The sequence below is a fragment of the Oreochromis aureus genome, linkage group 4 (assembly GCF_013358895.1).
Source record: "Oreochromis aureus strain Israel breed Guangdong linkage group 4, ZZ_aureus, whole genome shotgun sequence".
Lineage (NCBI taxonomy): Eukaryota > Metazoa > Chordata > Actinopteri > Cichliformes > Cichlidae > Oreochromis > Oreochromis aureus.
In genome coordinates this window covers 2,890,512-2,915,951 of record NC_052945.1, presented here as the reverse complement: position 1 = coordinate 2,915,951, position 25,440 = coordinate 2,890,512, and the positions used below count along the sequence as shown (strand labels likewise).

The window sequence follows — 25,440 nt, the reverse complement described above, 5'->3', positions numbered from 1 at the left end:
GTTGATGCTCTTGTGGTTTATTGGTAACTTGATCTATACGACTGTAAACCAGAGCGGGCCGTGAGCCTGCAGCTTTGAAGCAGAGCATTTCTTCTTGGCTGTCCCGTGTCTCGGTTTGATGGGATCTTTTTTTTGTTGAGTGAAGGGATCGGCATTGATCAGCAGAAGTCCTGAATTATGTGATCCGCTCAGCAGTAACAAGGTTACATAAATAGGCTGGGGGAGGATAAGTTTTGGCTCATCGGTGTGTTTGAACTGGTGCAGGGATGTTGAGAATCCAGCTGCTTCTCGCCTTCCTGAGTAAACGCCTCAGGCAGGTCTTCTAGCAATTTAGGAGCAAGTGTGAGCTGCCTTTGGGGATGTCAGAGGGTCACACATGGGCGACACGTGAAAGGAATCAGCTCTACTGCACTTTAATGCACCTCAGCCAGGATATTGGTTTAAGTTCATCAGATTTCATTGTGACCTAATCAGTTTCAACAGAGTCCAAATTTAGGTGCAAATCTTAAGAGAAAAGTATGATTGCATTCAGACAAATCAATAGCCAGTGTCTTTGTGCCCTTTCTGAGAAGGATCTAAAATAACATCAAGTATTTATCTGATCCACATTCTTATTTCTTGTAAATATTTATGAATGAGTTAAAGTTTTAGGCCAGTTTGTTGAGAAGTTTAATCCTGGAAGCAGACGAATCTCAGAGCTCACATTTCCACCCACGCTGCTCGGACAAAACCAAACTCAAGCCTGTTCTTAATGTTTTGGCATTCAGAGCTACATCACACAGTTGTTCTAATTGGTTTTAGCTCTACCCGTCGCATCCACAGTATGTGCTTGTGTGACAGAGGGTCGGCGCGGCAGGTGGGTGGAGCTTCTGTTCCGGAGACCTGTAACGACTCTCTGTGACATCATATAGTTACAAGAGAAGAATAAAAACTGCACCGACCAGCATAACAGTATGTGTACACATATATACATTCAAAGCCAATTTATCAGGTACACTTGTTCAGCTGCATGACAGAAACTCATTTAGGGATGTAGACACAGAAACGCAGGTAGTTTCCGTGTCTACTTTGGATGTGGCGTGGCTGATCTGAGTCTTCCAGGATCTGCTGCTCTGGTGGAATTTTCCCACAGGACCATATCTATGGTGTACAGATAATAGTCTGAAAAAGAGAGAAACCAAATTTTCTTTATCAGTTATTGCTGATAACTGATAACTGACAGCATCCTCGCCTCTGTCAGTGCGCCCCAGGGCAGCTGTGGCTACAATGTAGCTGCCATCACCAGTGTGTGAATGTGTGTGTGACTGAATGTGTAAAGCGCTTTGGGGTCCTTAGGGACTAAGTAAAGCGCTATGCAAATCCAGGCCATTTACCATTTAAAGATAATCTGTCCTTTGGTCGTTAACAGAAAGAGACAAAATAAGAACTACAGTCTTCACATTCAAGTGAGCTTTTATTCATTTTCCCACTTTTTATAATCTGTAAAAACAGGTAAAAGTATCACTCCAAAAATACTTTTTCACATTCACAGTTTGAGTGAACCTCTTTGTAGAGCTGATCAATCAGCCAGATTTCCTGCATGTTTGCCTCTGAGCAGTGACCGGCCACGGTCCACAACATGAGCATAGCACGATGGCGTGCACACTCGCAGCACACCAACATGTCATTAGCATGTGGCTGCGGCCCTTGCTAATGACATTCTTCTCTGTGAGGGAAGAAGAGACAACGTTTGTAATGCATCAATCAGTTTCTCTGATAAAATCCTTGAAAGTTTCCGTCCTGCTTTCCTCTCAGGATGTAACTCATTTGTTTTATTACCTCCAGCGGTTGGTTTGCTGTTTTAATAGACATATCAACTATACATGAACTAATTAAGTCACACACAGCAGAAATACAAACATAAACAAACCATGCATGGAAAAGCAAAGAGAAAGCTGTCACCCTGAAAGGCCTGAGGCTACTCTGATATTAGCTTTTAAATGGAAAGTTGAAGGTGGCTGAAGGTTGTTTAAACTTTACTGGTGGACGGCTGAGCAGCTGAGGTCATTGTTGACTTTGTACACAGTGAAACTCCAAAGTGATGTTTTCAGATTTCCACACCCTGGAGTCTGGACCGAGAGCTAAAAGCCTCACAGATGCAATCAAATTTATTTACTTCTCCAAATCAGAGCTGGAGCCCTAATGCTGAGAGGACTGTTTAAAGCCAGCGTTTATCTAAACGAAGCTGTTTCTGTGGAGAGCTCCAGACTGATGACACGTGTTCATCTTTCAGTCTTTTTTTTTTTCCATCTTTCCGTCCTCATGAGCTCACGCAGACACAGCACCGGCCTGCTGTCCTCCATAGCAGCGATGGTTTGAACATGCTTCTGGCTAAAATCCATAACACAGCTGCAGCATTAGCACCACAGCATCCATCGATAGCTGTGACGTCATGAGCGATGGCAGCAGTGGAGAGGGGGTCACACAGCTTTCTCTTTCTTCATTTAAACATTCAAACGTTTCTTCCAAATGTCTAAACGGTAAGATTGCAGATCAGTCTCTGCAGTTTTCAGCTCTTAAACTGTTAAAGCAGCAGACAGAAATGTGCATGAGCACAGCAGGAGGGCGCGTCAGGAAGTCCGCTCTCTGAGGAGGACGTTCAGTTAATCAGGACAGAGAGGAGCTCAAAGTGAACCCGTCACACTCTATATTATTCTTGGACTCTACTAGAGGTGCTTTGAATAATCCTCGTTTATCTTCTCACGGTTCTTTGTGCAGCCCCTCAACTCATCTTCTAGCCCCTCCCACTTAAAGCAAACCACCTTCTGATTGGCTGCCCCTCGTAAGCAGAGTGTTTGTGCGACATGCTCTGATGTTTGCAACATGTCTGTCATAACTAGACCCGCCCAAAAGCATAATCTGATTCTTGGACCCTAATGTGGACCATAATTCATAAAGATTACATCATTTTGAATTTAATCAGACTTGAAACTGGAGATTGAGACCATAAAACCATCAGGAAGGTCACAGATCAGGAGATTCGAGACCTGTTTTCTCGTGGCCTCATGCAGTCAGTCTTAAGATCCACTGTGGAGTTTCTGGTGCCATGAAGTGTCCAGAGTCTGGAGCAGGGGTGAGGAAAGGTTTTGGGAGATCTGGATAAGTAGTGAATGAGTTTATTGATCGCTGGTCCTGATGAACACTGGCAGAATAAGGCTATATTGTTCTGACAGTGAGACGGCTAAACGACGGAGGCTCCGATTTAGCAGAGAGGGGAACGCCCTCATCCAGCTGAGGAGGAAGGTGAAATAAACTTAACGTATGCAGTTCTTTTAGCTTTCGTCGTCACGCTATCTTTGCACATGTGTGTGTTGAACGTTGGCAGGAGTCATGGACGGCCCGTCTGTCTGCAGGCAAAAACTTAATCAGATGTTTTTTAAAACAAGTTGTAGTGTTTGCATGTAGATTGCAACAAACAGTTTTTTGTTTTTTGTTTTATAAAAAGTTAAAGGTATGTTTCCATGAATAATTACGTAGTCAGATTGGCCCTCATAAACCTGTGGGCCAGCTGTGGGCCAGCTGTGGGCCAGAGGCCTCACCCAAGGAAGAGACACAACACTAAAATCACCTTTTTCTTTCATTTTGTCCAAGAACAAAGATAAAAACATGATCCCACAGAGCAGTGCTTTGTCCACGGACGCACCGTCGTTCAGTGACTGTATGTACTCACCACTGCTGGCCAGTTTGAGAGATGTGCCAACCCAGTAACTGTGATCAGCTCAGATTAGGAGCTAAATACAAACGGATGATTTCCAGCTGTTTATGTTACAAATGTGTCGTTCATACATTTAAGAAACAAACGTAAGAAAACAATAAGACGATAACATGAAACTATTCTGTTATTGTTGAGTTTCCTTCTAAAATGATTTATTTATAGTTAAGGTCACATTATTTAGAAAAAAAAGGTCAGTGTATATAAACAGTGAGTCAGCAAAGAAACACGAATTCGTGTGTCTCAACACGAAGGGAACAAAACAGTTTCAGCTCTAATAGATGTCAAAGCATCCGAATCCACAGCAGCCCCAAGCTACAAATTCTGCTTCTATGCATCCAAACCTGTTTCCAGGTTTTTTATTTTTTAGCTAAACGTCACTAAACGACCACCAGCTGTCAAAAAGTGAAAGTTTTCCTCAGCTAACATAGCTAAATATAATTTACCAAAGTACATGTGAGAAATCTTTAGCGATATACGACCAGCTATAGATTGCTGTGCCTCTGCACAGCAGCAACACAAACACGGCCACAAATGCACACATGCACGCCTGCGGTTCGTCTTAACGACTGTAATCAGCTGTAATCAAAGCGATCTGTGCGTCTGCTGTCCTGTCTGCAGCTCGGGCCGACACCAGGCTCACGCTGTGCATGCTGGGAGAGTCTGTGTGAGCGTGCAGCCTTCGCTTCGGGCCTCGCGCTGAAGCCGAGCCTGGAAGAGGAAGTAAATAAACTGGGGCAGCTGTCCCAAAAAACAGCCACGCAGCATCACCTCGATTGTTTTTGCACAGTTTACAACAAGAGCTGCATCCTTCGTCAGCAACAGCATCCTGCTTAGACGTACGGCCGTTAAAGGAATTAAAGTCCTCATCAGACACCTAAATGTTTGGTTTGGTGTTGTTTTTGTTCTTCAGGAGGCCAAACGCTCACGACGTCATGACAGGATCAGATATGAATGAATTATTACATAATAGGACACTGCTATGATTACACAGGAGGAGTTAAAATCCGATTATTCCAAAAGTTGGGAAATTCCTGCGTTTAAAAAAAAATAAAGTTACAGCTTAATGGAGTAGAGTTACTCGAGTAAAAATGGTTTGATAAATAGAATAGGAGGAAATAAAATAACATGCTTATTTTATTTTAAGTAGAACAGCTCATTATGACAAAATAACTCTGAGGTAAAAATTACACAAAAGAATTAAATAGAAAAATAAAGTTAAATACATGATCGCAGTCAGTAAAAATCTAAATAAAAAACAATCGAACACCATGTAAAGGCTGAATATAGAACGATTAAGTAAAATAGGTCAAAAAGTGCAATAAAGCCAAAAAAAGAATAAATAGTTACCATATGTAATAAAAATAAGCACAGTACACCAAAAGAGTAGATGAGAAAAATAACACAATAAATTAGCTCTAAGATAAAAAGGTGCTCGATAGATGAAATAAAAGCATGAAAATTTCTTGCCGTGTTGTTTCAGTGTCCGTCTGATTTGGTGTTACGAGCAGCTGAAGTCTGGATGCTTTCAAAAATAGTCCTATGAAGAGTTTAGAGTTGGGGTCACATGACCGGTGGGCTGTTCCAACATGTTGGAGTTGTTATTACTACACCTGGTTTAAGCCTGGATTAGTACTGCTGCTGTTTAAAAGTGTTTTTATCTTCTAAAGGGGGATATTTAGAGAGTAACACAAAATTAACTGTCTTTTATCTTTGTGAGAGCACGGTGTTGTTTCTGATAGCTTTTATATTATTTTAGTTGATTACGTTAACTTTTCACACGCCAGCTTTTACTTTAACTGTAAAAACAAACACCTAGACTCTGTTTTGGATGAAGCTCCAGCTGGTTTTGCACGAGGTGTGGGCCGGGCTTTAGACTCACGTTAGACTTGTTTAATCCAGGTTTGGTTTTAGGTTTTTGTGTTTTTGTATATCTGATATATTTTCCTTTTTTCCCCTTTCGTCACAGCAGTCTAACTTGCATGATGTTGAGATCAGAGTTCTGCGTTTAGCCGAGATTTGTTAAACTGTTTGCTAACAACAGGGATTAAAAACCAGCAGACGTTTCACTTTACCGCTCTGACCTGATGATGGCGCCGAGTGTCACGATCATCCTGAGGGGAAATGTGAACATCTTCTCTGCATTTCATTTTCATCTTTGTAGTTGTTGTAATTTTACGTTTTGAACAGCAGCACTGAAGCTCATGGTGACATCACAACATGAACATCGACTATAAACCTTGTTGCTGTCAAACTGCTTGTCTTCTAGACATAAACAGACTGAAACTGTTGATACTGAGGTCCAAACACATAAGTCACAGCAGTGTTCGCAGCATGGGGCCGGGGTGTGTTTGTTTCTGTGACCCACACCTCCCGGTCAGATGGAGTCTGATCTGATGATTCACAGCTGTCGTCTCTCCTCAGGACCAACGACCAGCTGGTGGCTTTCCTGTCCAAATACCGCAACATGAACTTCATCAAATCTCACGGCAGAGACAACGCGCGGTAAGAGAGTCTGCTGTGTGCCCCACGGGCCTTTATTAAAACAGTGCAATGAAGTGAAAAACAAGCTGCACAATAACTCAGTGTTACGTTGGGCTGCGGGCCGAGCTGGTGAACCTGAATCGTGGATTCTTTGAACAAGGATTTGAAGCTCTCGGCGTTTGTGAGCGAGAAGCGGGGAGATACTTGGAAATGCTCCTGCGCTTCCCAAAATTATATCCAAGTTAACCAAAGCTCGGTTCCTGGAAAGCCCTTGAGGGGCCAGCGCAGTTCCACTGAAACATCTTTGGCTGGATTCACAGAAAGGAAATCTGTGGGAAGGAAACACTGCTTGCTTTCAGGTTCTTTACATAAGCCTGTGTGTGTCGCAGTGTCAGACGCTGATATGAAATATCATATTAAAAGAAACAGATATAAATACAACGTGTGGGCTAAACACCACACTCTGTTAGGGTTACAGTTAGCACTGGGTGCTGCCCCTCATCCTCCAGGCTTCCAGACGACGTCCAATCAGAGAATAGCTGATGGGAGCTAAAACGGGATTTCAGACAGAGAATAGACTGAGGGAAGAAGTTTACAACTCTTCTGAACCTGGACATCAATAAAAACTGGTCTACTCTGCATTAAGTAAAATAAATAACATTAAAGGTTAAAGGGTGTCAATATTAGGGCCTTTTTTAAGAAGTCTTTATTCTGTAAGTCTTTAGCTGTCTCCTCATTACAGCACGCTTCAGGCTGAATAATCGTAAGCGTCCTCTCAGTTTCATCCGTAAACAGGGCCTGGACCGTCTCTTCTACGAGTGCGACACCCACATGTGGCGTCTTGGAGATCGAAAGATCCCAGAGGGCATTTCTGTGGATGGAGGCTCTGATTGGTTCCTGCTCAACAGGCGCTTTGTGGATTATGTGGTCAACTCCAGGGATGAGCTGGTCGGCAGCATGAAGCGTTTCTACGCCTACACGCTGCTGCCCGCCGAGGTAACACACACGCACACATATGTATAGAACTCTTCAGACACGGCACGCCGATACAGAGTCTGTCATTTTAACAAGAAAACATATAAAGTATTCCAGCAGAAATGATCCCGGGACATCCTCCAAGTCTCTTCTCTTAAAATGAGGCAATATTTCAGCTTTATTTCAGCTCACTTTGACCTGAAACACTTCTAATTTTTCACATGAGTCTCTTTATCATCACAAAAAATGTTTTTTATATTTGATGAGTCAAAAAGCAAAATGAGATTTTTGGGGGGTTTTCTGCATTAAATGCATAAAACGATGATGATTGATAAACGTATGTCTCCCTCCTGCAGTCCTTTTTCCACACCGTGCTGGAGAACAGCGCCCACTGTGACACCATGGTGGACAACAACCTGAGGCTCACCAACTGGAACCGCAAACTGGGATGCAAGTGCCAGTACAAGCACATCGTGGACTGGTGCGGCTGCTCGCCCAACGACTTCAAGCCCTCAGATCTGCCGCGCTTCCAGGTAGGACGCCACGTTTCATGTGCAGCATCATGTGACATCCAACCTGGCTTAGAGCCAATCAGGGCCCAGCATAAAATGTACATAATTTCAAAAAAACATATTTGGAGACTTTAGGTGTAAAACCAGCACAGACACGAGTGAACGCAGGTTTGTGTTTGTGGTTATGAGTAGTCCTGTAACACCGGCTCACATCCCAGCAAACACTTTCCACTTGAGTCTGAGTTTAATGAGTTGCAGACTGTGTCTATGAAATATGATGGTCTAGTAGAATTGGCTCAGCCTGAACCAGCTGCACACAGCTGGACTTCCTGTTTCTTCTGTCAGGATGATGTGCACAGACGTCCTTTGTAGGCTAACCTGGACGTTAGCATTGCCTGGTTCCCTGCTGGGATTTTCTCTGTAAACTGTTGGTTACTGCAGAAAATAAGTCATTGCATTACATTTTCACATATTAATACAACTTTAATGATTCCTGAAGCATCAATAATATCATTAACATTAGTCTGTAAGTGACTTAAACACTATCACACAAGAGGCAGCACAGCAACACCAGTGACATTTGTGTGGGGGGTTTATTTTAATTTTTTTTTTTTTTTTAGCAGAACTACACAAAAACCTGATTTGAATACCAGAAAGGTTCACTCCGACATCTTATTGTGGATTACATTTTGGTGCGAAACTTGTGTGAGTGGCTGTTTTTGTTTGTTTTTGGGGGGGTTTTAATTAAACTTGTGAATTTTAGGTCGACTCTGTGAATGAATTAGCTGCTAAAACATTAGCATTTTCTTTAATGTCTCTTGATTAATGTGTACTGTCCCCTAAACCTTGGGAAGCCCTACAGAGAAATCTGTTAACAGTTAAAGATTGAACGGAATTTGAATGCCCACAGAAAAGAGAGACCCGATCTGATGTGAACAAATAATTAATCCCTCAAAAATTCGTAACAACCAACCAAATCCCTTCAACAATAGTTCCCTGATAGAGAGGAAACTTTTGCTCCTAATATTTACCAGATTTACATCATTAATTTACACAGACCAGTGACGAGTGAAGCTCACAGTTTGCAAGCTGCTTTGGAACCCACCCAGCCTCCCGTTTTCCTGCTGTTCCCGACCTAAAGTCATATCTCTTGTACTGATGCAACTTTTCCACCTCTGAAAACAGAGTCTCAGCCATTATGAGTGACTGTAAGAAGAATCCTGTCACAGTTATTATTGGTGGTTTGAGAACACATGAAGTCTGGATAAATCCACACTTGACACTTTTTTGAGATTTACTGATATAAAATCTGGTAAAGTTGTGGCCGTATCATGTCTCAGAAGCTCCGCCTTCTTTTCCTCCTGAGGTCACCAGAGACCAGAATAGCTTCGCATTCACAAATTAGCAGTGCTGCTTTTACTTCCAGCAGGCGGTCCTCAGCTCGCTGTAACAACAGACCTGAGGACAGCGCCTGTGGTGGGGCTGCTGATGGCTTCTATAAGGAGAGCTGATCCTGGAAACGGCTCTGCACTTATGGCAAAAATATTTTTAGAGCTCGGTAGCTCCCCAAAACTCACTGCTGAGGTTTCTCAAGGTTGTCATTATTATAATGTCGGGTTTGCCAGTTGGAAAAGCAGCTCAGAGTCCTGGATGTAAGGGTCACAGGACATATGTACATATGCTTTACTTTTTAGACTGGGCCACAATAAAATGCACTGAAAAATCAGTCATTTGTAGCAAACTGTTTACATATACAGCATTAGTTCTCATCAGTTACTGCTCTTTTAGTTATTGACTTCTTTAAATCAGTTGGAAACCATTTCACAGATGATGTTCAGGCTTTTTTTCTGCTCAAATAAATAAAAGCAAAGACTTCACTGGTGCCAGCGTCTGAAATGTGAACACTGTGGTTTCATTAGGTTCCTCTAATGGGAAGCTTGAGTATGTTTGGCTTTATTTGTCACTTTAAATGTCAGGTTGGAGTTTGAAGGCTTAGTTTGGTTTCTGTTGGACAAACTGCTGCCAACAATAATCAGTAATGGGAATAATGAGGGAATACGGCTCTCCTGGAATAACCTGAAGGATAAAAGGGTTAAAGATGATAAATCCTGGCTAAATAAAGCGTAAGAGTCTTGTCTGACCTTTGTAGGCACAGTGGAGAGCATGGAGTTAAGGTAGATTTATATGATTTCTCTCTGATCTGATGATGGATGAAACAAAAAGGCTCCCTGACTCTGTAACTAGTGGTTTCCACTGTTGTTTAGCTACAAATCACCCAGAATAACTTCTCAGAGGAACAAAGCGCTCCGCTGCAGGCTGCTCAGGCCTTCTCATTAGTCTGGGGTTTCCTGGCTCGCCGGTGCAGCCGGAGCCCACCGAGTGGTGAGGTCACACCCTCCTGGTGACATCATATAGCCAAGCCCTTCTTTCCTGCAGTCTGGAAGAGTTCTTCTTCTTCTTCCTCTCAGCCTCTTTGTCACTTCTGTCCCACATGTTCTGAGCACTTCTGCTTTTCATGATCGGCAGAGGTCTTTAAATTCTCAATAAGGATCCAGTGTATCCGTGCAGGTGATACGCTGGACCACCTTTATGAAAGAGCTCCTAAACTCCAGACTTTTATGACCTGCATGAATCGATAGCCCTCGCAGGACCTGAAGATCTGATTTGTCTCTGCTGAAAACCAGCAGAGCTCAGACCTGATGTGATGTCGTCCCATCGCCGCCTGTGTCTTCAAAAACCTTAAAATGTTTTAAATGTTTATTCCTTTGAGGAGCTGAACCAGAATACAGATTATTACAGCAGCTGTTTCTCTGCTGTGGCATAAAAATTACATTCATGAGACGAGAAATTTCACCAGTCAATATTTGACATGATCCACCTTTTTACTGGAAACCAGTCCAGGTGGCGACTTCATAAAGCTGTCAATGCGAATGTTCGCTCGGTACTTTTATTACTACAGTCTGATTTGATCATTTTCGTGTCTTTTTTCCCATCGCAGCTATTTTAGGAAAGAAGGAGCCGTTCATGTCTCCTTTGAGATCCCAACATGATGTCAGACTTGGTGTCTGTCTGTTGGGAGTGGTTTGAGTTTTGGAGCCTGGGAGTGAGAACATCATATGGCAGACCTTCAAAATGCTGCTTTTGGTTTCCAGACTTGGTTTTAGGTTAGAATCAGGTGTAGGCCGGGGTAAGCTGTCTGGGAATGTGCTGACTCAGAGGTTTTCACATGGACTATGTGTTCCCGGGGAGGTGCCCGGTCGTCCTTTCACTGAGAATGAAATGATGCAAAGTATGTTTTTCCCTCAGTGCGTGTTTAAAAAACTAATGTGTGTGATGGTGAGTCTCTTACTGCAATGACAGTTTTGTGTGAAGCTGCATGCTGGAGACTTCTGACTTAAATAATGATCATCAGTATCAGATATGCTGACTGAAACTGTCCTTATTATGAGCTCGGTGACTCTGTAGCTGCCGAGTGATGAGTTGATGTTTGTTTACATTTTAATTTCTATTTATCTGTATAAAAATTCCAGAGCTAAAACATCTGGACATGTCGTTGTGTGACTAAAAACAAGTGAAAACAAAATATCTGAATAGACGCCATAAACTGTAAACGGATAAATTGTTAAAATACTTAAAAGGATAAATGGTTGAAAATGTTATCTGTGAGTGATGTTGATGGATAAATGGCTCACAGTACAGTTGTGACATTATAAAAGAGGCTAAGCATCGACTTAATGGTCGAAAGCAGAGGTAGCTGTGAAGTTAACGTGGGTAAAAGTAATTGCTTCAGTGTTGAAGCTGTTGGCTATAATTGGACAGGCTGGTGGTAAACACACTGCAGAAACTGACTCATTTCAGGGTTTTTACTGCAGCATTTCATTAAAACATTCATCTCACTGCACCACAGCTGCAGAAAGCAGTGACTGAGGCTGCTGTGCTTCATGTTTTTCTTGGTAAACATCAGTGATCCTGCAGGTATGCTGGACGTAAACAGCATGAATAAGCCTGTTTGTGACAGCAAGGCACCATGGGACTGTATTCCTTGTGTTTGGACTCATTTCAACCAGTGAGTCAGTGAAAGAAGTAAAATATCTTCTTTGTGACCCATCAAACTGCCTTTTATTGTGCACATATCTTCATCCCTCCTCATCTTGTCTCTCCTGACCGCAGCAAGCGTCCAGACCCACCTTCTTTGCCCGGAAGTTTGAGGCCAGCGTCAGTCAGGAGATCATCAGCCAGCTGGACGCCTACCTGTTCGGAGCGCTCGCCTCGGGAACACCGGGTCTGCAGGCCTACTGGGAGAACATCTACGAGGCAGAGACAGACGGACCCGCAGGCCTGTCGGACTCGGCGCTCACCCACTACCACGCCTTTGCTCGTATGGGACTGTCCCGCGCTGCCAGCTCGCTGCAGGGACATCCCAGCGACAACAGCTGCAGGTACGAACAAGGGTGCTGGGCTGTGATGCATGAAGAGTGCTTTGATATGTGTGGCAGTGTGTTTGCACCAGAGCCCAACCAACCACATGGAAAACTTGCTGAAATCCCAGGTAGGTGTGTGTGTGTGTGTGTGTGTGTGTGTGTGTGTGTGTGTGTGTGTGTGTGTGTGTGTGTGTGTGTGTGTGTGTGTGTGTGTGTGTGTGTGTGTGTGTGTGTGTGTGTGTGTGTGTGTGTGTGTGTTGTCCCAGAAGCATCCAAAGGTTCTTTTGTTAACACAGACTGATGGGAAGAGTGCATCGAATCATGACGTGTAACTTCACGGTAGATTACAAAGAAACAGGAAGTGTTTTACTTCACGGCATCAACAGAAAAACATTTTCAGATTAGCAGAAAATGATTCTCACAGCTCAGATTATTGACTGTCACCGTTTCACACATGGACGCTTCTGTGAGGATATTTTCCACAAATGCCACACAGCAGGAATCGGTCCACTTCAGAGCCACTCGATACTGGAAATGCTCCGAGTGGTTTCGGTGAGGGGTCTGCATGAATGGAGCTTGCAGGAATAATGCCCACTCAGTAGCAGTAAATGTGCCCGACTGTGAGCTGCAGTATTTGCACACTGGCCCAGTCTGACAGGTTCAAACCAGCTAACGTATGATCGTATGATCCATCTGCATCAGGCATTGCGTTCTCTCACACCTCTGTCAGCTGATGTTTACAGAAGCTCAGACTGGAAAGGATGTGTGAAAATGAGTTATGTTGCTCAGGTTTACTGCTTTCTCTATATTAATCAAATGTAGCGCTGTGCAAGCTTTAATTAAAATCATACTGAAAACTTGGCCTACCTAAAGAGGCCAAACAGCCTCTTTTTGGTTTGTAAAGAGGGAATTTGGGGTCGTTTTGCTCAGGTTATTTTTCGAGCTCAGCTCCTCACCTGCAGGCAGGAAATGAGATAAAAGCCTTGGCTTTATCAGGGGCAGTCAGGCTGGGAATAGCACAGGTGTTGCATGGGAGAGCATCCATCTACGGGTGTAATCGTGTCCGCAGGATCCCTTTTTTTCCACCGTTCTCATTTATTATCTACGTGATCGGCCATGCAGTGCAGTGTTTGCAGAGCCTTCAGGTTTGAACTCCAAGATATTTGAAACTGTAAAACGAAGATGAAGCTGTTGTTGGTTTGAACTCAACATAGAGAAGCATTCGTCTCATCAGGTCCAGCTCACTGTTTGCACGGCTGTCAGAGGCTGGAGCAGAGGTGCCGGTATCACCTCCATCAGTTTCCATCACTCTCTGTGTAACACACTGTTATTATTGGCTGTGCCAGTAAATTGTGCTTTTCGCAGAGAAAGAAACTGTGCAGTCGTCTTCTCAGGGGAAAGGGGAGGACTCGCAGATGAAATGTCTTTCCACCAAACTGGCCACCGCTGGTGTTTGTGCAGTCCAAATTAAATATGAAGATAAGGCGAGCTTGTTCCTTTGTACAATCAGGCTTCAGTTTCTGCACAGGCTAGATTTTTCCAGCTCCGTCTCTCTCACAGTAGGTACAAGGAGGTACTTGTTGCTGGAGCTTGGGTGGGGACTGGTGGCTGGCATGGGTGGGGGCAGCATTATGGGAGTGTGCGTGTGTGCAAGGGGAAGTAGGGGGTGGTTAGAAAGGGCCAGTCTGTTTCCTTCAACCTGTGATTTCAGTCAGAGACCTCTAAAACCATGTCTGCAGTAACATAGATGCATTTATTTAGTTGGTTTAACAGATCCTTGGAGATTCTCCACATCCTCTGTAGAGATTCAGGGATACGAGCTGTCACATTAAGAGTTTTCCAGGAAAAAGATTCGCCCGCCAGTCCGAATGAAAAAGGAGAAACAGACATAAACACCTGAAAGACGATTTTGATAATAACGTGAGGCCATTCATCAGGAAATGAATGACAGCTGACCTGATGTCATTCTTCAAAGAGCTGGTTTCACATTTGGAGCAAAGGACCTTTGCATAATTGGTGGTTCAAAATAATCCTTATCTATGTCAGTGAACACTGCCCGGTCCATCCTCTGTCTGACACGAGCCGTTTCAGCGCCCTTCTCTCTTTCTTTGAGTCGTCTTTAATGCGACTGGCTTCCCCTTCAGAGCAGAAAGTCTGAATCGTAGCAGGATGGGGTGAAGTGCGTGCTCACAATCAGAGCAGGGGGCCTGACATTAACATATTAAGGACTCTTTTACGTACAGATTAAAGAGCAGAAAACTGTCTGAATCTGAGTTTAAAGCCTGAGTTTGTTATATACGAGCACTCCTACAACAGTATGTACACAACAGAAGAAAAGGAAATGCAGAAAACACTGCCTGGAAACAGGAGAAGGGGAGATAACAGACTCTGTAAGCCTTAAAATCTAATTATCAGAAGCTCTGAATGTTGTAATTGAGGCTGCATCCAAATGATTGGCACTAATGTTGAGAACAGTCACATCCTGGGGACATGTCTGCTCTCAAAGACAACAAGGTCAGCAATACCTGTAATTTGCTACCATGTTGAATTAACCACAGTCACAGCTGATGTTTCTGTTGTCTTCTGGAAAAAGAGGCATGCGATGGGGACATGTGACTAACGACAGCCAATCAGGCAGCGAACCTGAGTATCAGCATCATTCCTAGGGAGTCTGAATTTCTACCTGTCCAACAATACTTGGAAAAAAAAAATGAAAATAAATAAATAAATAAATAAAACGGGATAAGGAGTTTTTTAGGAGAATGTAGGTTTAAGTTTTTAAAAATATTTTTGGAAAAAACCTGGAGTAATTTGGAGCCATAATCCAGCAGCTGCCAGTGACGATACGCTGTAAAGCAGGGAACTCCAGGCCTCGAGGGCCGGTGTCCTGCAGGTTTTAGATGTGTCCTTGATCCAACACAGCTGATTCAAATGGCTAAATGACCTCCTCAACATGTCTTGAAGTTCTCCTGGTAATGAACTAATCATTTGATTCAGTGTGTTGACCCAGGGTGAGATCTAAAACCTGCAGGACACCGGCCCTCGAGGCCTGGAGTTCCCCATCTCGGCTGCGTTTCCTGTACCTGTCGTTTGTATTGAACACAGACCATCTGTGGAAACCTCACTTACATTTGGAAGGCCCAGCATTACTGCTTCAGCCATGTTGGCTTTTTTCAGAAACAGAGATTACCATATGTAGACGAGCGGGTGGAGTGCCAGATAATTAGCCGGCTTGGTTAGCAAACTGCATTCATAGACTATGTAGGCAGACATAGATACCTGCTAATTAGTGCTGAATAACATCCAATTAAAATCCTAGAATTTCACTCATCAAAACTGGAGCTCAGACTTCTTGGGTGGCATGTCGGTACATTTAACTCCACAGCAGGAATATTATTGGTCATATGATGTATTACAAATGCTTAAAATGGTCCAGAGGTCCAATTCAGGGACTCCAGTGAGGTGAAGCCTCACAGCTACAGTTACTTGTGCCATCCACCTGTCAGTCAACTTAGTGAGATCCTTAACTTTGGTCCTTAAAATAAACACCGGCTGAAAAATTAAATTAAAAAATTAATTAACGTAACAAACGTTTTTGTGTTAGTCTGTAAACATCTTACTTGTAAAGTTGGGTATTTTAACCGACTCGCTTTGAGACTGCCCCTAGTGGACAACACAGGACAACACAGGGAAAATAAAAGTGTGTATCCAATACAAGTTTATTTATATGGCGCCAAATCACAAAAACAGTCGCCCCTAGGTGCTTTATATTGTACGGTGAGGACCCTGTGAGCAGGCACTTGGAGACAGTGGGAAGGAAAAACCAGTCTCAGAGAGGGTCAGCCATCTGCTGGGACCAGTTAGGGGTCAGGGGAGGAAGTTGTATCTACTTTATTGTATATGTGATTTAAATACGTTTTGGGGCTTTTATCTTTTTTTTCTCTCCTTTCTCAGGTACGTCGGCGTGAGTCACCCGGTGTCTGTGCACCTTTACTTCCTGTCCGACCAGTACCAGGGCTACCTGGTCCATCATGTGGCTACCAACCAAGCCTCTAATCAGTTGGAAACCCTGGAGACCTGGGTGGCCCCCAAAGACCACTTCACCCTGACCAGCTCCCCACATGCCGCTAACAGGCTCCAACACATCCAGGTCAGACTTGTGTCTTTATGAGGACTCTCTTAACTAAACATAAACCTGGACATCGTTCTGCAGTCACTGTTTTGGGTTTATTATCACCTCAGTTTACATGCCTCGTTAGATTCTCAGTTACATAAATGTCCCAGGATGCTTTAATGTTTTGACTTTAAGCGTAAGAAACGATTGATTCCAGCAGGGAAGTAAAAACAAAGACTAAAAGCAAATATTCAAAAATTAGAAAGCAGGTAAATAGAATAATGTATAAGTGAAAATATAAAAATTTAGAGTGAATCTCCAGTCTCACAGGATTACACTCCCCAGAGAAATGAAAGACAGCAGAGACGTGAACAAGAGCATCTCACACACACGACAGATAGCCTCAAACAGCTGTAGATGTGACAGTTGTACCATGCTGGGACTCCAACAGTTCAATATCTCAGCTGCAGAAATGTTAAGTTGTGGTTTTATGACCGGCTAGAACAGGTTCATAAAAGCAGCTCCTCTTCCTCTCTCCTTGACCAGGATTGTTTTGCTTTGCTCAGGCTTTCTAGGTAAAACAAGCAGAAAGCTCATAAATGAACATCAGGCCCAGGATGTGATACACCTTAAACATAACAGGAAACCTTAAAAACTGCAGCTCAAACCAACAGTGAACAGTAACAGATCAGCCCCCTTCAGTGACGCTGACATATTCTAGAGCAGCTTTCACACATTATTTTCAGCCAGTTTCAGGAGAAACCAGTTGGAATACTTTGTAAAGTTTTCCTTTGTCACAGCCAGAAGGAAAAGACATCAGTGTAACAGTGTGACGTAAAAGCAAGTCTACAAAAATGAGTTCTTGGATAGAAGGAGGTCACTGATTGTGTGAGCTCGATCTCATCGGGCGGGTCATTTCAAAGCCGGGGGCCCTGGTGGCAAAACCAGCCAGCTTCAGATTGGGTCAGCCACGAGGGACCAGCCTGAAGCTCTGAGGCCCAGGACTCGACACTTCTGCTGTGTAGCTTCGGGCCAGACACGACATGCTTTAAAAGTGATCAGTAAAACTTTAAAATGAACTCTAAAAAATTACAGGAAGTCAAAACCAGCATAGTACTAAAACCAGTAAAGAAGCTGAGCTGCTGCATTCTGGCCTAACAGGAGGTGAGAGAGTGACTTTTTGTTGATACCAGAGGGGAGAGAGTTGGAGTAATCGAGGCTGGAGAACAGCTGGTTGGCTCTTAGGGTCTCCTACCAGTAAACGCGTCTCCCGTGCACCTTTCTCTAACCAATGTCTAAACTCGATCAAGCTGCAGCGCACGCGTGTAGACAGCTTCAAGAGTCGACTCTGACCTTTCCGCTCTTCAGGTGGGGACCGACTGGGATCCTAAGGAGCGTCTCTTCAGGAACTGGGGGCGTCTCCTGGGACCTGAGGACGAGCCGGTGGCCGTGCAGCGCTGGAGCCGGAGCCAGAGCAACCTGACAGCTACGATTGTCTGGATCGACCCAACCAACGTCATCGCCGCCACCTACGACATCCTGGTGGACGCCTCCGCTGAGGTCACACACTACCGGCCGCCTCTCACCTCCCCGCTGAGGCCTGGCGTGTGGACACTGAGGGTGTTGCACCACTGGAGCCCGCTGGGCCAGACCAGCTTCATTGTAGCTCCTTTGGAGTTTCACAGGCAAAGGCCGATACAGCAAGGTGGGTGATCAGACTTGCTTAGAAGCACGAGTGCAGGGTTTCCAGGAAATATACAGGACCAAGGCAGCTCTACCTGTAAAGAAAAAGTGCAGGTTTAAAACCTTCCTGAGATGGGAAGTCTGTTTTGTTCTTGTATTTGTAATCAGACGTGGACTTTTACACGTCATTGCAAGTTTTCTCATCGGTTTGGCTACTAGGTGGACAGAAACTAAAGTTTACAGCCTCATACTTTAGTAGAGATTCATTGCTGGTTAAAAGAAAACGTGTTCTTAGTAATCGGAGTACTTTTATCCACTGGATTCATTTCACTTACATGCACAGCAAGTTAGGCTTAAACCTGGCACAAAGTGTCGGCCTTCAGAAACTCTCCTGGAAACACGTGTTAAAATTATATGCAGGATCTTCATACTTGTTCATGTCAACAGCAGATAATAGCCAGTACTTAAATTACACAGAGCTGAGGCCCTCCTGTCACAGCTGTCAGCACCATGCAAACATATATTTATAGTGTCGTATCCAATCGCCCTCTCGCGCCCACACGGGGTCACCTCTGTCCGAATTAGCCTGCCCCGGGTTAACGCTCGGTTTGTTTGACCTCCTCGGGCCATGTGTGGGTATTCAGGGGATAACTGCAGGACTAAGTAAAGCTCGGTGCACGAATAGACACCGAGGTTTTACAGGGCGCTGCTATGAAGTGCAGGTGGTGCGTGACGTGATCCGATCGGACTGTTGTTGCATGCACAGGCATCTGTAACTGGTGGCTGTACTTTAAAATGACAGCATTCACCTTCAATTAATTTAGAGAAGACTCCTCGAGCTTCTCGCTAATGAACTGTTCCGCCAATAATCATTAATTACATTTAAGCACTTTATTAAAAAGCTAAACAGTTCACAGTAAAATTTGCTGCATTTTTGTTTGAAATGTCCACCCTAGCATGGTTTTTATAATTAAAGATAAACTAAAAATGTTAAGTGGTTTGGATTTGGTCAGATCTGTCCGCACAGCCTTTGGTGCATATGCACAGGACTGCGGGTCAGCAGGCTTTAAAAAGTGGCTCTTTGTATTGTAAGCTTCTTAAATTTTACTCTTGAAATATGCCTCATGTTGCCGTAATTAAAAAGATGAAGACTTACTGTGAAACTTACAAAACATTTTTAAGCAATAACGACAAAAAAAACCCTTTAAAATTCAGAAAAATGTATAAAAGATAAAAAGCTGTTATAACTCCTGAATGGCTGCTTGTTCTGTAGTGAAGCCAGTCTTAAACCAGCATTCCCTTTAATGGCCAGCAGGGGGCGAGTCTTGGTTGTGAGACTGACTCTGAGAAAGACCCTTTTCATGACTTGAAGGATGATAAAGCAGAAGCTTACAGAATGCTAACCTCGTGTGCAGCATCTGTTAGTTTCTCATTCAGATTGTATATAAGAGTTGGAAGCAATAGTACGGTCTTTGGACCAGACCACCTCAGTCTGGTTTTGGGCCGAGGGGAACCAAAGAATTCAATTCAATTTTATTTATATAGCGCCAAATCACAACAAAAGTCGCCTCAAGGCGCTTCATAGGTACAGAGAAAAACCCAACAATCATATGACCCCCTATGAGCAAGCACTTTGGCGACAGTGGGAAGGAAAAACTCCCTTTTAACAGGAAGAAACCTCCGGCAGAACCAGGCTCAGGGAGGGGCGGGGCCATCTGCTGCGACCGGTTGGGGTGAAACCTGTAAATAATCTGAAACGTGTGTCTATGTTCGGATAAACATTTTCTGTGCTTACTGTTGTAATGTTTGATTTGTCTGTTTGTGTTCTTGTTTTGGATGTTTTCTTATTTCTTACCTGCGTCTTACGTAGACAGTGTTACTTTTTGTGGTAGCTCAGTTCCCCCATCACGACTACAGTTTAACTCAGACTTTCTTTGTCCTTCTGCTGTTGGACTCCAGAGGACGCTCTGCGGCTGCACGGTGGACCAGCCAAGAACTCCTACATGGAGCAGAGCTTCCACGGCCTCAACCCGGTCCTGCAGCTGCCGGTGAGCCTGGGTGCTGTCGAGGAGGCCGAGGCCAACGCCAGTCTGACGGGGGCACCGTTGCGTCGCTGGCTGGACAGGCTGCTGGAGGGCTACTGGTCCGCCTCGGACGTCTGCTCGATGGGCCCCAGCGCCTGTCCGGTCATGCAGCGCTGCCGCCTCACCGCGTGGAGCTCCGCCAGCCCCGACCCGAAATCCGAACTGAGCCTGCCCAGAGAGGACGGGAGGATAAGGTAGCAGGCGGACGGACTGAGGGAGAACGAGGCGAGGGAAAATGAAGGAAAACACAGGGCTGACGTCCCGTTTGTGTCCAGTATTTATTTATTTAAAGTCTGTGGGCGTGAACAGAGAGGACAGATGGAGCATCAGAGGGAACGGTGGGAAGAGACACTGAGGAAAATCTTCTCCTTCAGTCCTCATTCGGTCTGCTCTCACTTTTATTTAGGACTACAAAGCTGTGCGTGCTCGAGTGAGTGAGAGTGTGTTAAGAGTGTTCGAAGAACTTTATACCTCTTGTTGTCTGAGTGTCTCCCTGAGTTTAGGGTCACATGCTGAAAACAGACACGGTTGCTCGTTCTTTAGGCCCATTATTTAAAAACTACAACATAAACCTGAATCAAGCCTCTAAGGATCGCCTCAGAATGAGATTTCTCCACGCTACTAGTTTAAAATCCAAAATCAACCTCTTAAAAAATAAAATCTGATTTAAACAGTGTCACAGTTTTTTTTTGTTTTTTTTTTCCCTTTTGGCTCAGTGTGACGTCAGTGAGAAAGGATATGCACAAAGCCTGTAAGATAAACAGATTATTTTGAACATTGAATCATGCAAAGCTACTCTAATGGAGTCCAAGAATAAAAATATAGAGCTGGAAGGGAGCAGAACAGCCCACTTTAAAGCACAGTATGTGATTTCTGAAAGCTTTTTTTTTTATGTCCTGTTTAGCTGGAAAAATTTCCGTGTTTTTTCTTCTTTAAAAAGGAAAATCGGTTTAAGTAACATTTAGAAATATTTAACCAATAACTGCTGACATTTAACTATGAAAATGTTCTTTTTTCTACATCAATGCTGTGTCTGTATGAATGATCCACAGAAGCAGCTGCCAGTAAGAATCAGCTGTAGATGGAAATCTCACCGCAGCGACGGTACCAATGATTTTCCCTTTAACCACCTTTCCAGAGATAATGAGCCTAAAATCAGTTCTCAGCAACCACAGATGTTCTCACACAGAGCCAGTTGGGTATCAGGGGAAATTATGATTAATCTTTTAAAGTGCTAATTTATGGACAGAATATATTTAATGAGTTTTCTTAAGTTGTTCGGGCTCTGTGTGCGATTCGTGTTTTCTTTCTGTGCCATGTCTGAATCCCTCAGACTTGAAGTGAGACGTCCGCTATGTTGGAAGAGATCCGCCTCCTTTTTCCTTTAATCTGCACACATTAAAAAACGACAAACTTTCTGCTGTACAAACGGCTACCCGACTAATTTATTCAGAACTTTTCTTTCTTTTTTGTTTTGTTTTTTCGGGGGCGGGGTCAGTGACTGAAATGTTTTCTAAAGCCTGACAGATGTTGGCTCCAGCTAGTTTTGGGTTCAGTCAGAGCTGCTGTAGTCTTATGAAGATTGTTTCCATTATTTATTTGTGGCTCTGTTTAGGAGAAGATTAGCATCAGTGTTAATGTGATAAAATCAGAAAAAGCAGGACGTGGGTTGCAAAGCAGCTTGCAGATGTGCGCTAAAGCAGCCTAAATGGCCCACCTTATATAAAATTTGCCAGTTAAACAGAGCTGATAACGATGGTCGTTTTTCTATCGCACACGTCAGAGAGCAGAGCTGAGAGATCACCCTTACTGGATAAATAAACTATGCCATGATGATGAATGGCTGCAGTCGTGAGTTTTAAATCAATCAAGTGTAAACAAAGAGTCCAGAAAACTGCAGAGTTTTAACAATGAAGTGTCAGCACTGTTAGGATTACTCATTACTGTAACACAGAAACATGTAAAAACTGAACCAGCAAAGTGTATAAAACACTTTTTGTTTTTTACATAAATGGGACCAAAGCTGGAGCCCAGCAGCTCTGAATGAGTATGAAGAGTCTCTGAGTGTGTGTGGGGCATGAACAGGACGTGTCGGTTCCACGCTGCTCTGTAAGGGTTACATTTATTTACGGTTACATTAAGCGGCCATCATGTGTTGAATTTAAAACCTCCGCAGTTTAATACCAAATTCAACTCATTTATTTTTTTCTATTCAAATTCAAACCTAATTTGAAGATTCAGAGACATTTTTACATCCGGTGTGTATTTTTCATATATCGAATGAATCTATGTAAAGCTGTATTTTGTAAAAACCTGACAGATGATGTACAGTTTTTAAGTTAATGAGTATTAAGATGTAGATGTTTGGAATGTGACGCAGATGTGCAGATGTGATGTTTCTGAAGACCTGTCGCTGGTGTGAAAACATTCCTGAGATGTTCCGACTCTGGAGGACGGTCCCAGCCGAGGGCGTCCCGCTGTGCTTCGCCGCGGCTCCGTTCATATGTCCGACCAGCCTGTCCCTCAGTCTCCTCTTTATCGTCGTCTCTCGCTGGGAGCTGTGCTGCTGTGCCTTAGCTGTTCTCCTGTCTTTAGGAAACCCTCCAGAAAGCATCTGAAAGCATCTGTAATGTCTAAAAACTGAAAAATTAAAGACAGATTTGTTGCGAATGCCTTATAAATGATGTTGGTGGTTTTAAAGTACAATTTCTAAAAAATAAAAACAATCTCCCTTTAGTTTGTGTCTGAGCTCATGTCATACGTTCATATGGCCCAGAGTCGGTGCAGCTTTGTATTTACTAATGTTTTTCATTTCTTTTGGTTTTTAATTCAGTTTTGTTTTATAGTATTTTTAATAATGTATGGAGGGCATGTCAGACCCCAGATTTAGGAAAATCAGAGTTGTTACAATAATAAATAAAAACTGTTACATTTTCTGTCTGTTAACATCCAGAATCACACGTCCGCCAACACCTCATCAGGAAAATTGTAATAACTTTATCAAACATATGAAAACTAACGATATTTACTCTTCTTTTTTAAAATTGTTTTCTAAGTCACAAGAATTGTTTCAATTTTACAGTCTAGTTTAAGTTTAACTAATTTTTTTTCCAATCTAGTCTTAGTTGAACATAATGGCGTTGAATTGATCTGATTGAAAACACTTGTAGATCTTAGATGCTGCGTCGCCTGTGGAGGCAGATGGTTTCGACTGAGAAGTTATGTCACCTGTTTCATGACTGCGTTTGTTAGTTCGCAGATTCACAGTCAAAACTAAAACATGCAATACTTTTACACCTTAATGCAGGCTTAGCCAACTCCAGGCCTCGAGGGCCGGAGTCCTGCAGGTTTTAGATCTCATCCTGGGTCAACACACCTGAATCACATGATTAGTTCATTACCAGGCCTCTGGAGAACTGCAAGACATGTTGAGGAGGTCATTTAACAATTTAAATCAGCTGTGTTGGATCAAGGACACATCTAAAACCTGCAGCACACCGGCCCTCGAGGCCTGGAGTTGGACACCCCTGCTTTAATGCAACATGTGTGAAACTGTGTTATTACTGACTTTATTGGGTCTAAATCACTAGTTAAGATAATTATTACTCACTAGTTTAAGATAAACATCCTGCCATTTTAATATATGACCACTATTTGTACTACTAAAGTTCAGAATTCCTCTTCCAGGTACAACACTTCTATCATCCTCCTCAAATTCACCACCACAGATACTATTACTGCTGTACTACAGAAGCCAAGATAAAAATCCTCTCCCCGCCAGAGATGACCTGATTTCTCAGGATCCAGAAGGATGTGCTGATCCTGAACAGTTTCCTTATTTGTATTTTGTCAGTTTGATATACTGCAATATCCAATTTTGCTCTCCTTCAAGATCTAAAAAATAAAAATCCTTTAAAAAAAAAAATAAATAAATAATCTGGGATCAGCTCTCCTGGATTGTTTCATCCTTGGTCCAAGTATCTACTAAAGCACTTTGAATACAACTTTGAGTGATGCTGTTAATAACAATAATCACATGAGCTCCTCGGTGAGGGTCAGAAATAGCACAGATGTTGAGGATTTCAAATCAGCAGTGAATGAAGAACAGTCAGAGGAGATGGAGTCAACAACACAGCTGATCGATGACACGCAGCCGGAAGGACAGGCCTGATGATCGGGTGACCACGTGACACCGATTATATCTCAAACAAGTCACATTTATGCTTAAAGGCAGTTTTTACATTTTTAATAAATACCATTTTAATTCATATGTTTCCCTTTTTACATAAACGATTTAATCTCTTAAGCGCGTGCTGTAGGAATAAAACTAAGTTCTTTACAATGAGCAACTTCTTCAAAGTCCCACCATCGAAACACCAAAGGAGCGAATAGTTCATTCTTCCCGTCCACCATTTAGGACACTTTATTTCGTCACCCACCTGTAGTTTATCACGTGATAACCTTGTTTAAGTATAAATTTAAACAAGCTACTGTAAGGTGACCTTGAGGGTCTGAAAGGCGCCTATAAATAAAATGTATTATTATTATTATTATTAATTTTGCACCAACCATTCAGACGTCGGGTGAAAACACAGAACATCCCAAACACAGTAAAGGAAGAAAAAAAAAGCTTTTGTTCAATTTAAGACAAAAACTCTTCGTTTTTACACCGTCATCAGTCACTAACAGCACTGCCGCCCTCTTGTGTTCAACACTGATATTACACCAGCCCCTGGACAGCTGGCTGGACGTGTTTGCGTCTCACAAATTAAATCTTCTGCTGCTTTGAGGGCCGTGTGACAAACTACAGCTACAGCCTGCAGTGGAGGAAAGCCTCAAGAAATAAAACCAAGAACATCTTAATTCATTAAACCAACTGCTGCAGCGACAGCAGGTAAAACTCACCTGTCTGAAAATACCCTTTTCTGTTCTTCAGCACATCAGCGGGACGGTACCTGAGCACCGAGCTCAGGTGTAACTCATTAGTCCTGATGGCTGCGTACCATTTAGCTCCTCCAGCATGTCATCGTGAGAAATACCAGCTGATTGGAGCTGGGAACGTGGACTGCTGTTTGTTTTTTAATCTAAACAGCGACAGAAATATTTAAAACGTGAAAACACATTTCAGTTTGAGAAAAATAAAAAAAAAGGCTTCAGAAGAAGCACAAACCAACCGTCCCCAGCCTGGTTCTTCTTATCAGAGTGGTCACAGGCGTCTTTACCTTACTATATAAATCATATTCATACATCCAGGGAGGCCCCAATCAGGAGATTCAAACCAACAACCTTATGGCTCACCTGATACACACACACACACCCCCTCACACTAACCTATGAGCCTATGAAAGAACAAAACCTCAAATATCTTTTAAACAGAAAGTAAAGAGAGCAAACTAAATGAAACATTAGAAACCAG

At 43.1% G+C, this 25,440-nt stretch overlaps 1 protein-coding gene across 2 annotated transcripts in view; it reads left to right on the top strand.

Annotated features, from left to right (window-relative positions):
• LOC116314301 (xylosyltransferase 1-like) overlaps positions 1-22,885 on the top strand; it is a 42,439-nt gene extending 19,554 nt beyond the window's left edge. Inside the window, exons 5-12 of one of the 2 annotated variants that reach the window (XR_005612920.1) lie at positions 6,176-6,256; positions 7,015-7,231; positions 7,567-7,743; positions 11,893-12,161; positions 16,098-16,293; positions 17,626-17,962; positions 19,900-21,128; positions 22,405-22,882. Coding sequence is in view for 1 of the 2 variants with exons in the window: in XM_031732278.2 (XP_031588138.1) it covers positions 6,176-6,256; positions 7,015-7,231; positions 7,567-7,743; positions 11,893-12,161; positions 16,098-16,293; positions 17,626-17,962; positions 19,900-20,222 (1,600 nt within the window). In the remaining variant the exon portion in view is untranslated. Of the gene's footprint in view, positions 1-6,175; positions 6,257-7,014; positions 7,232-7,566; positions 7,744-11,892; positions 12,162-16,097; positions 16,294-17,625; positions 17,963-19,899 lie in introns of both variants that reach the window. The other variant, XM_031732278.2, reaches the window with a different exon arrangement.
• The last annotated feature ends 2,555 nt before the right edge of the window (positions 22,886-25,440 follow it).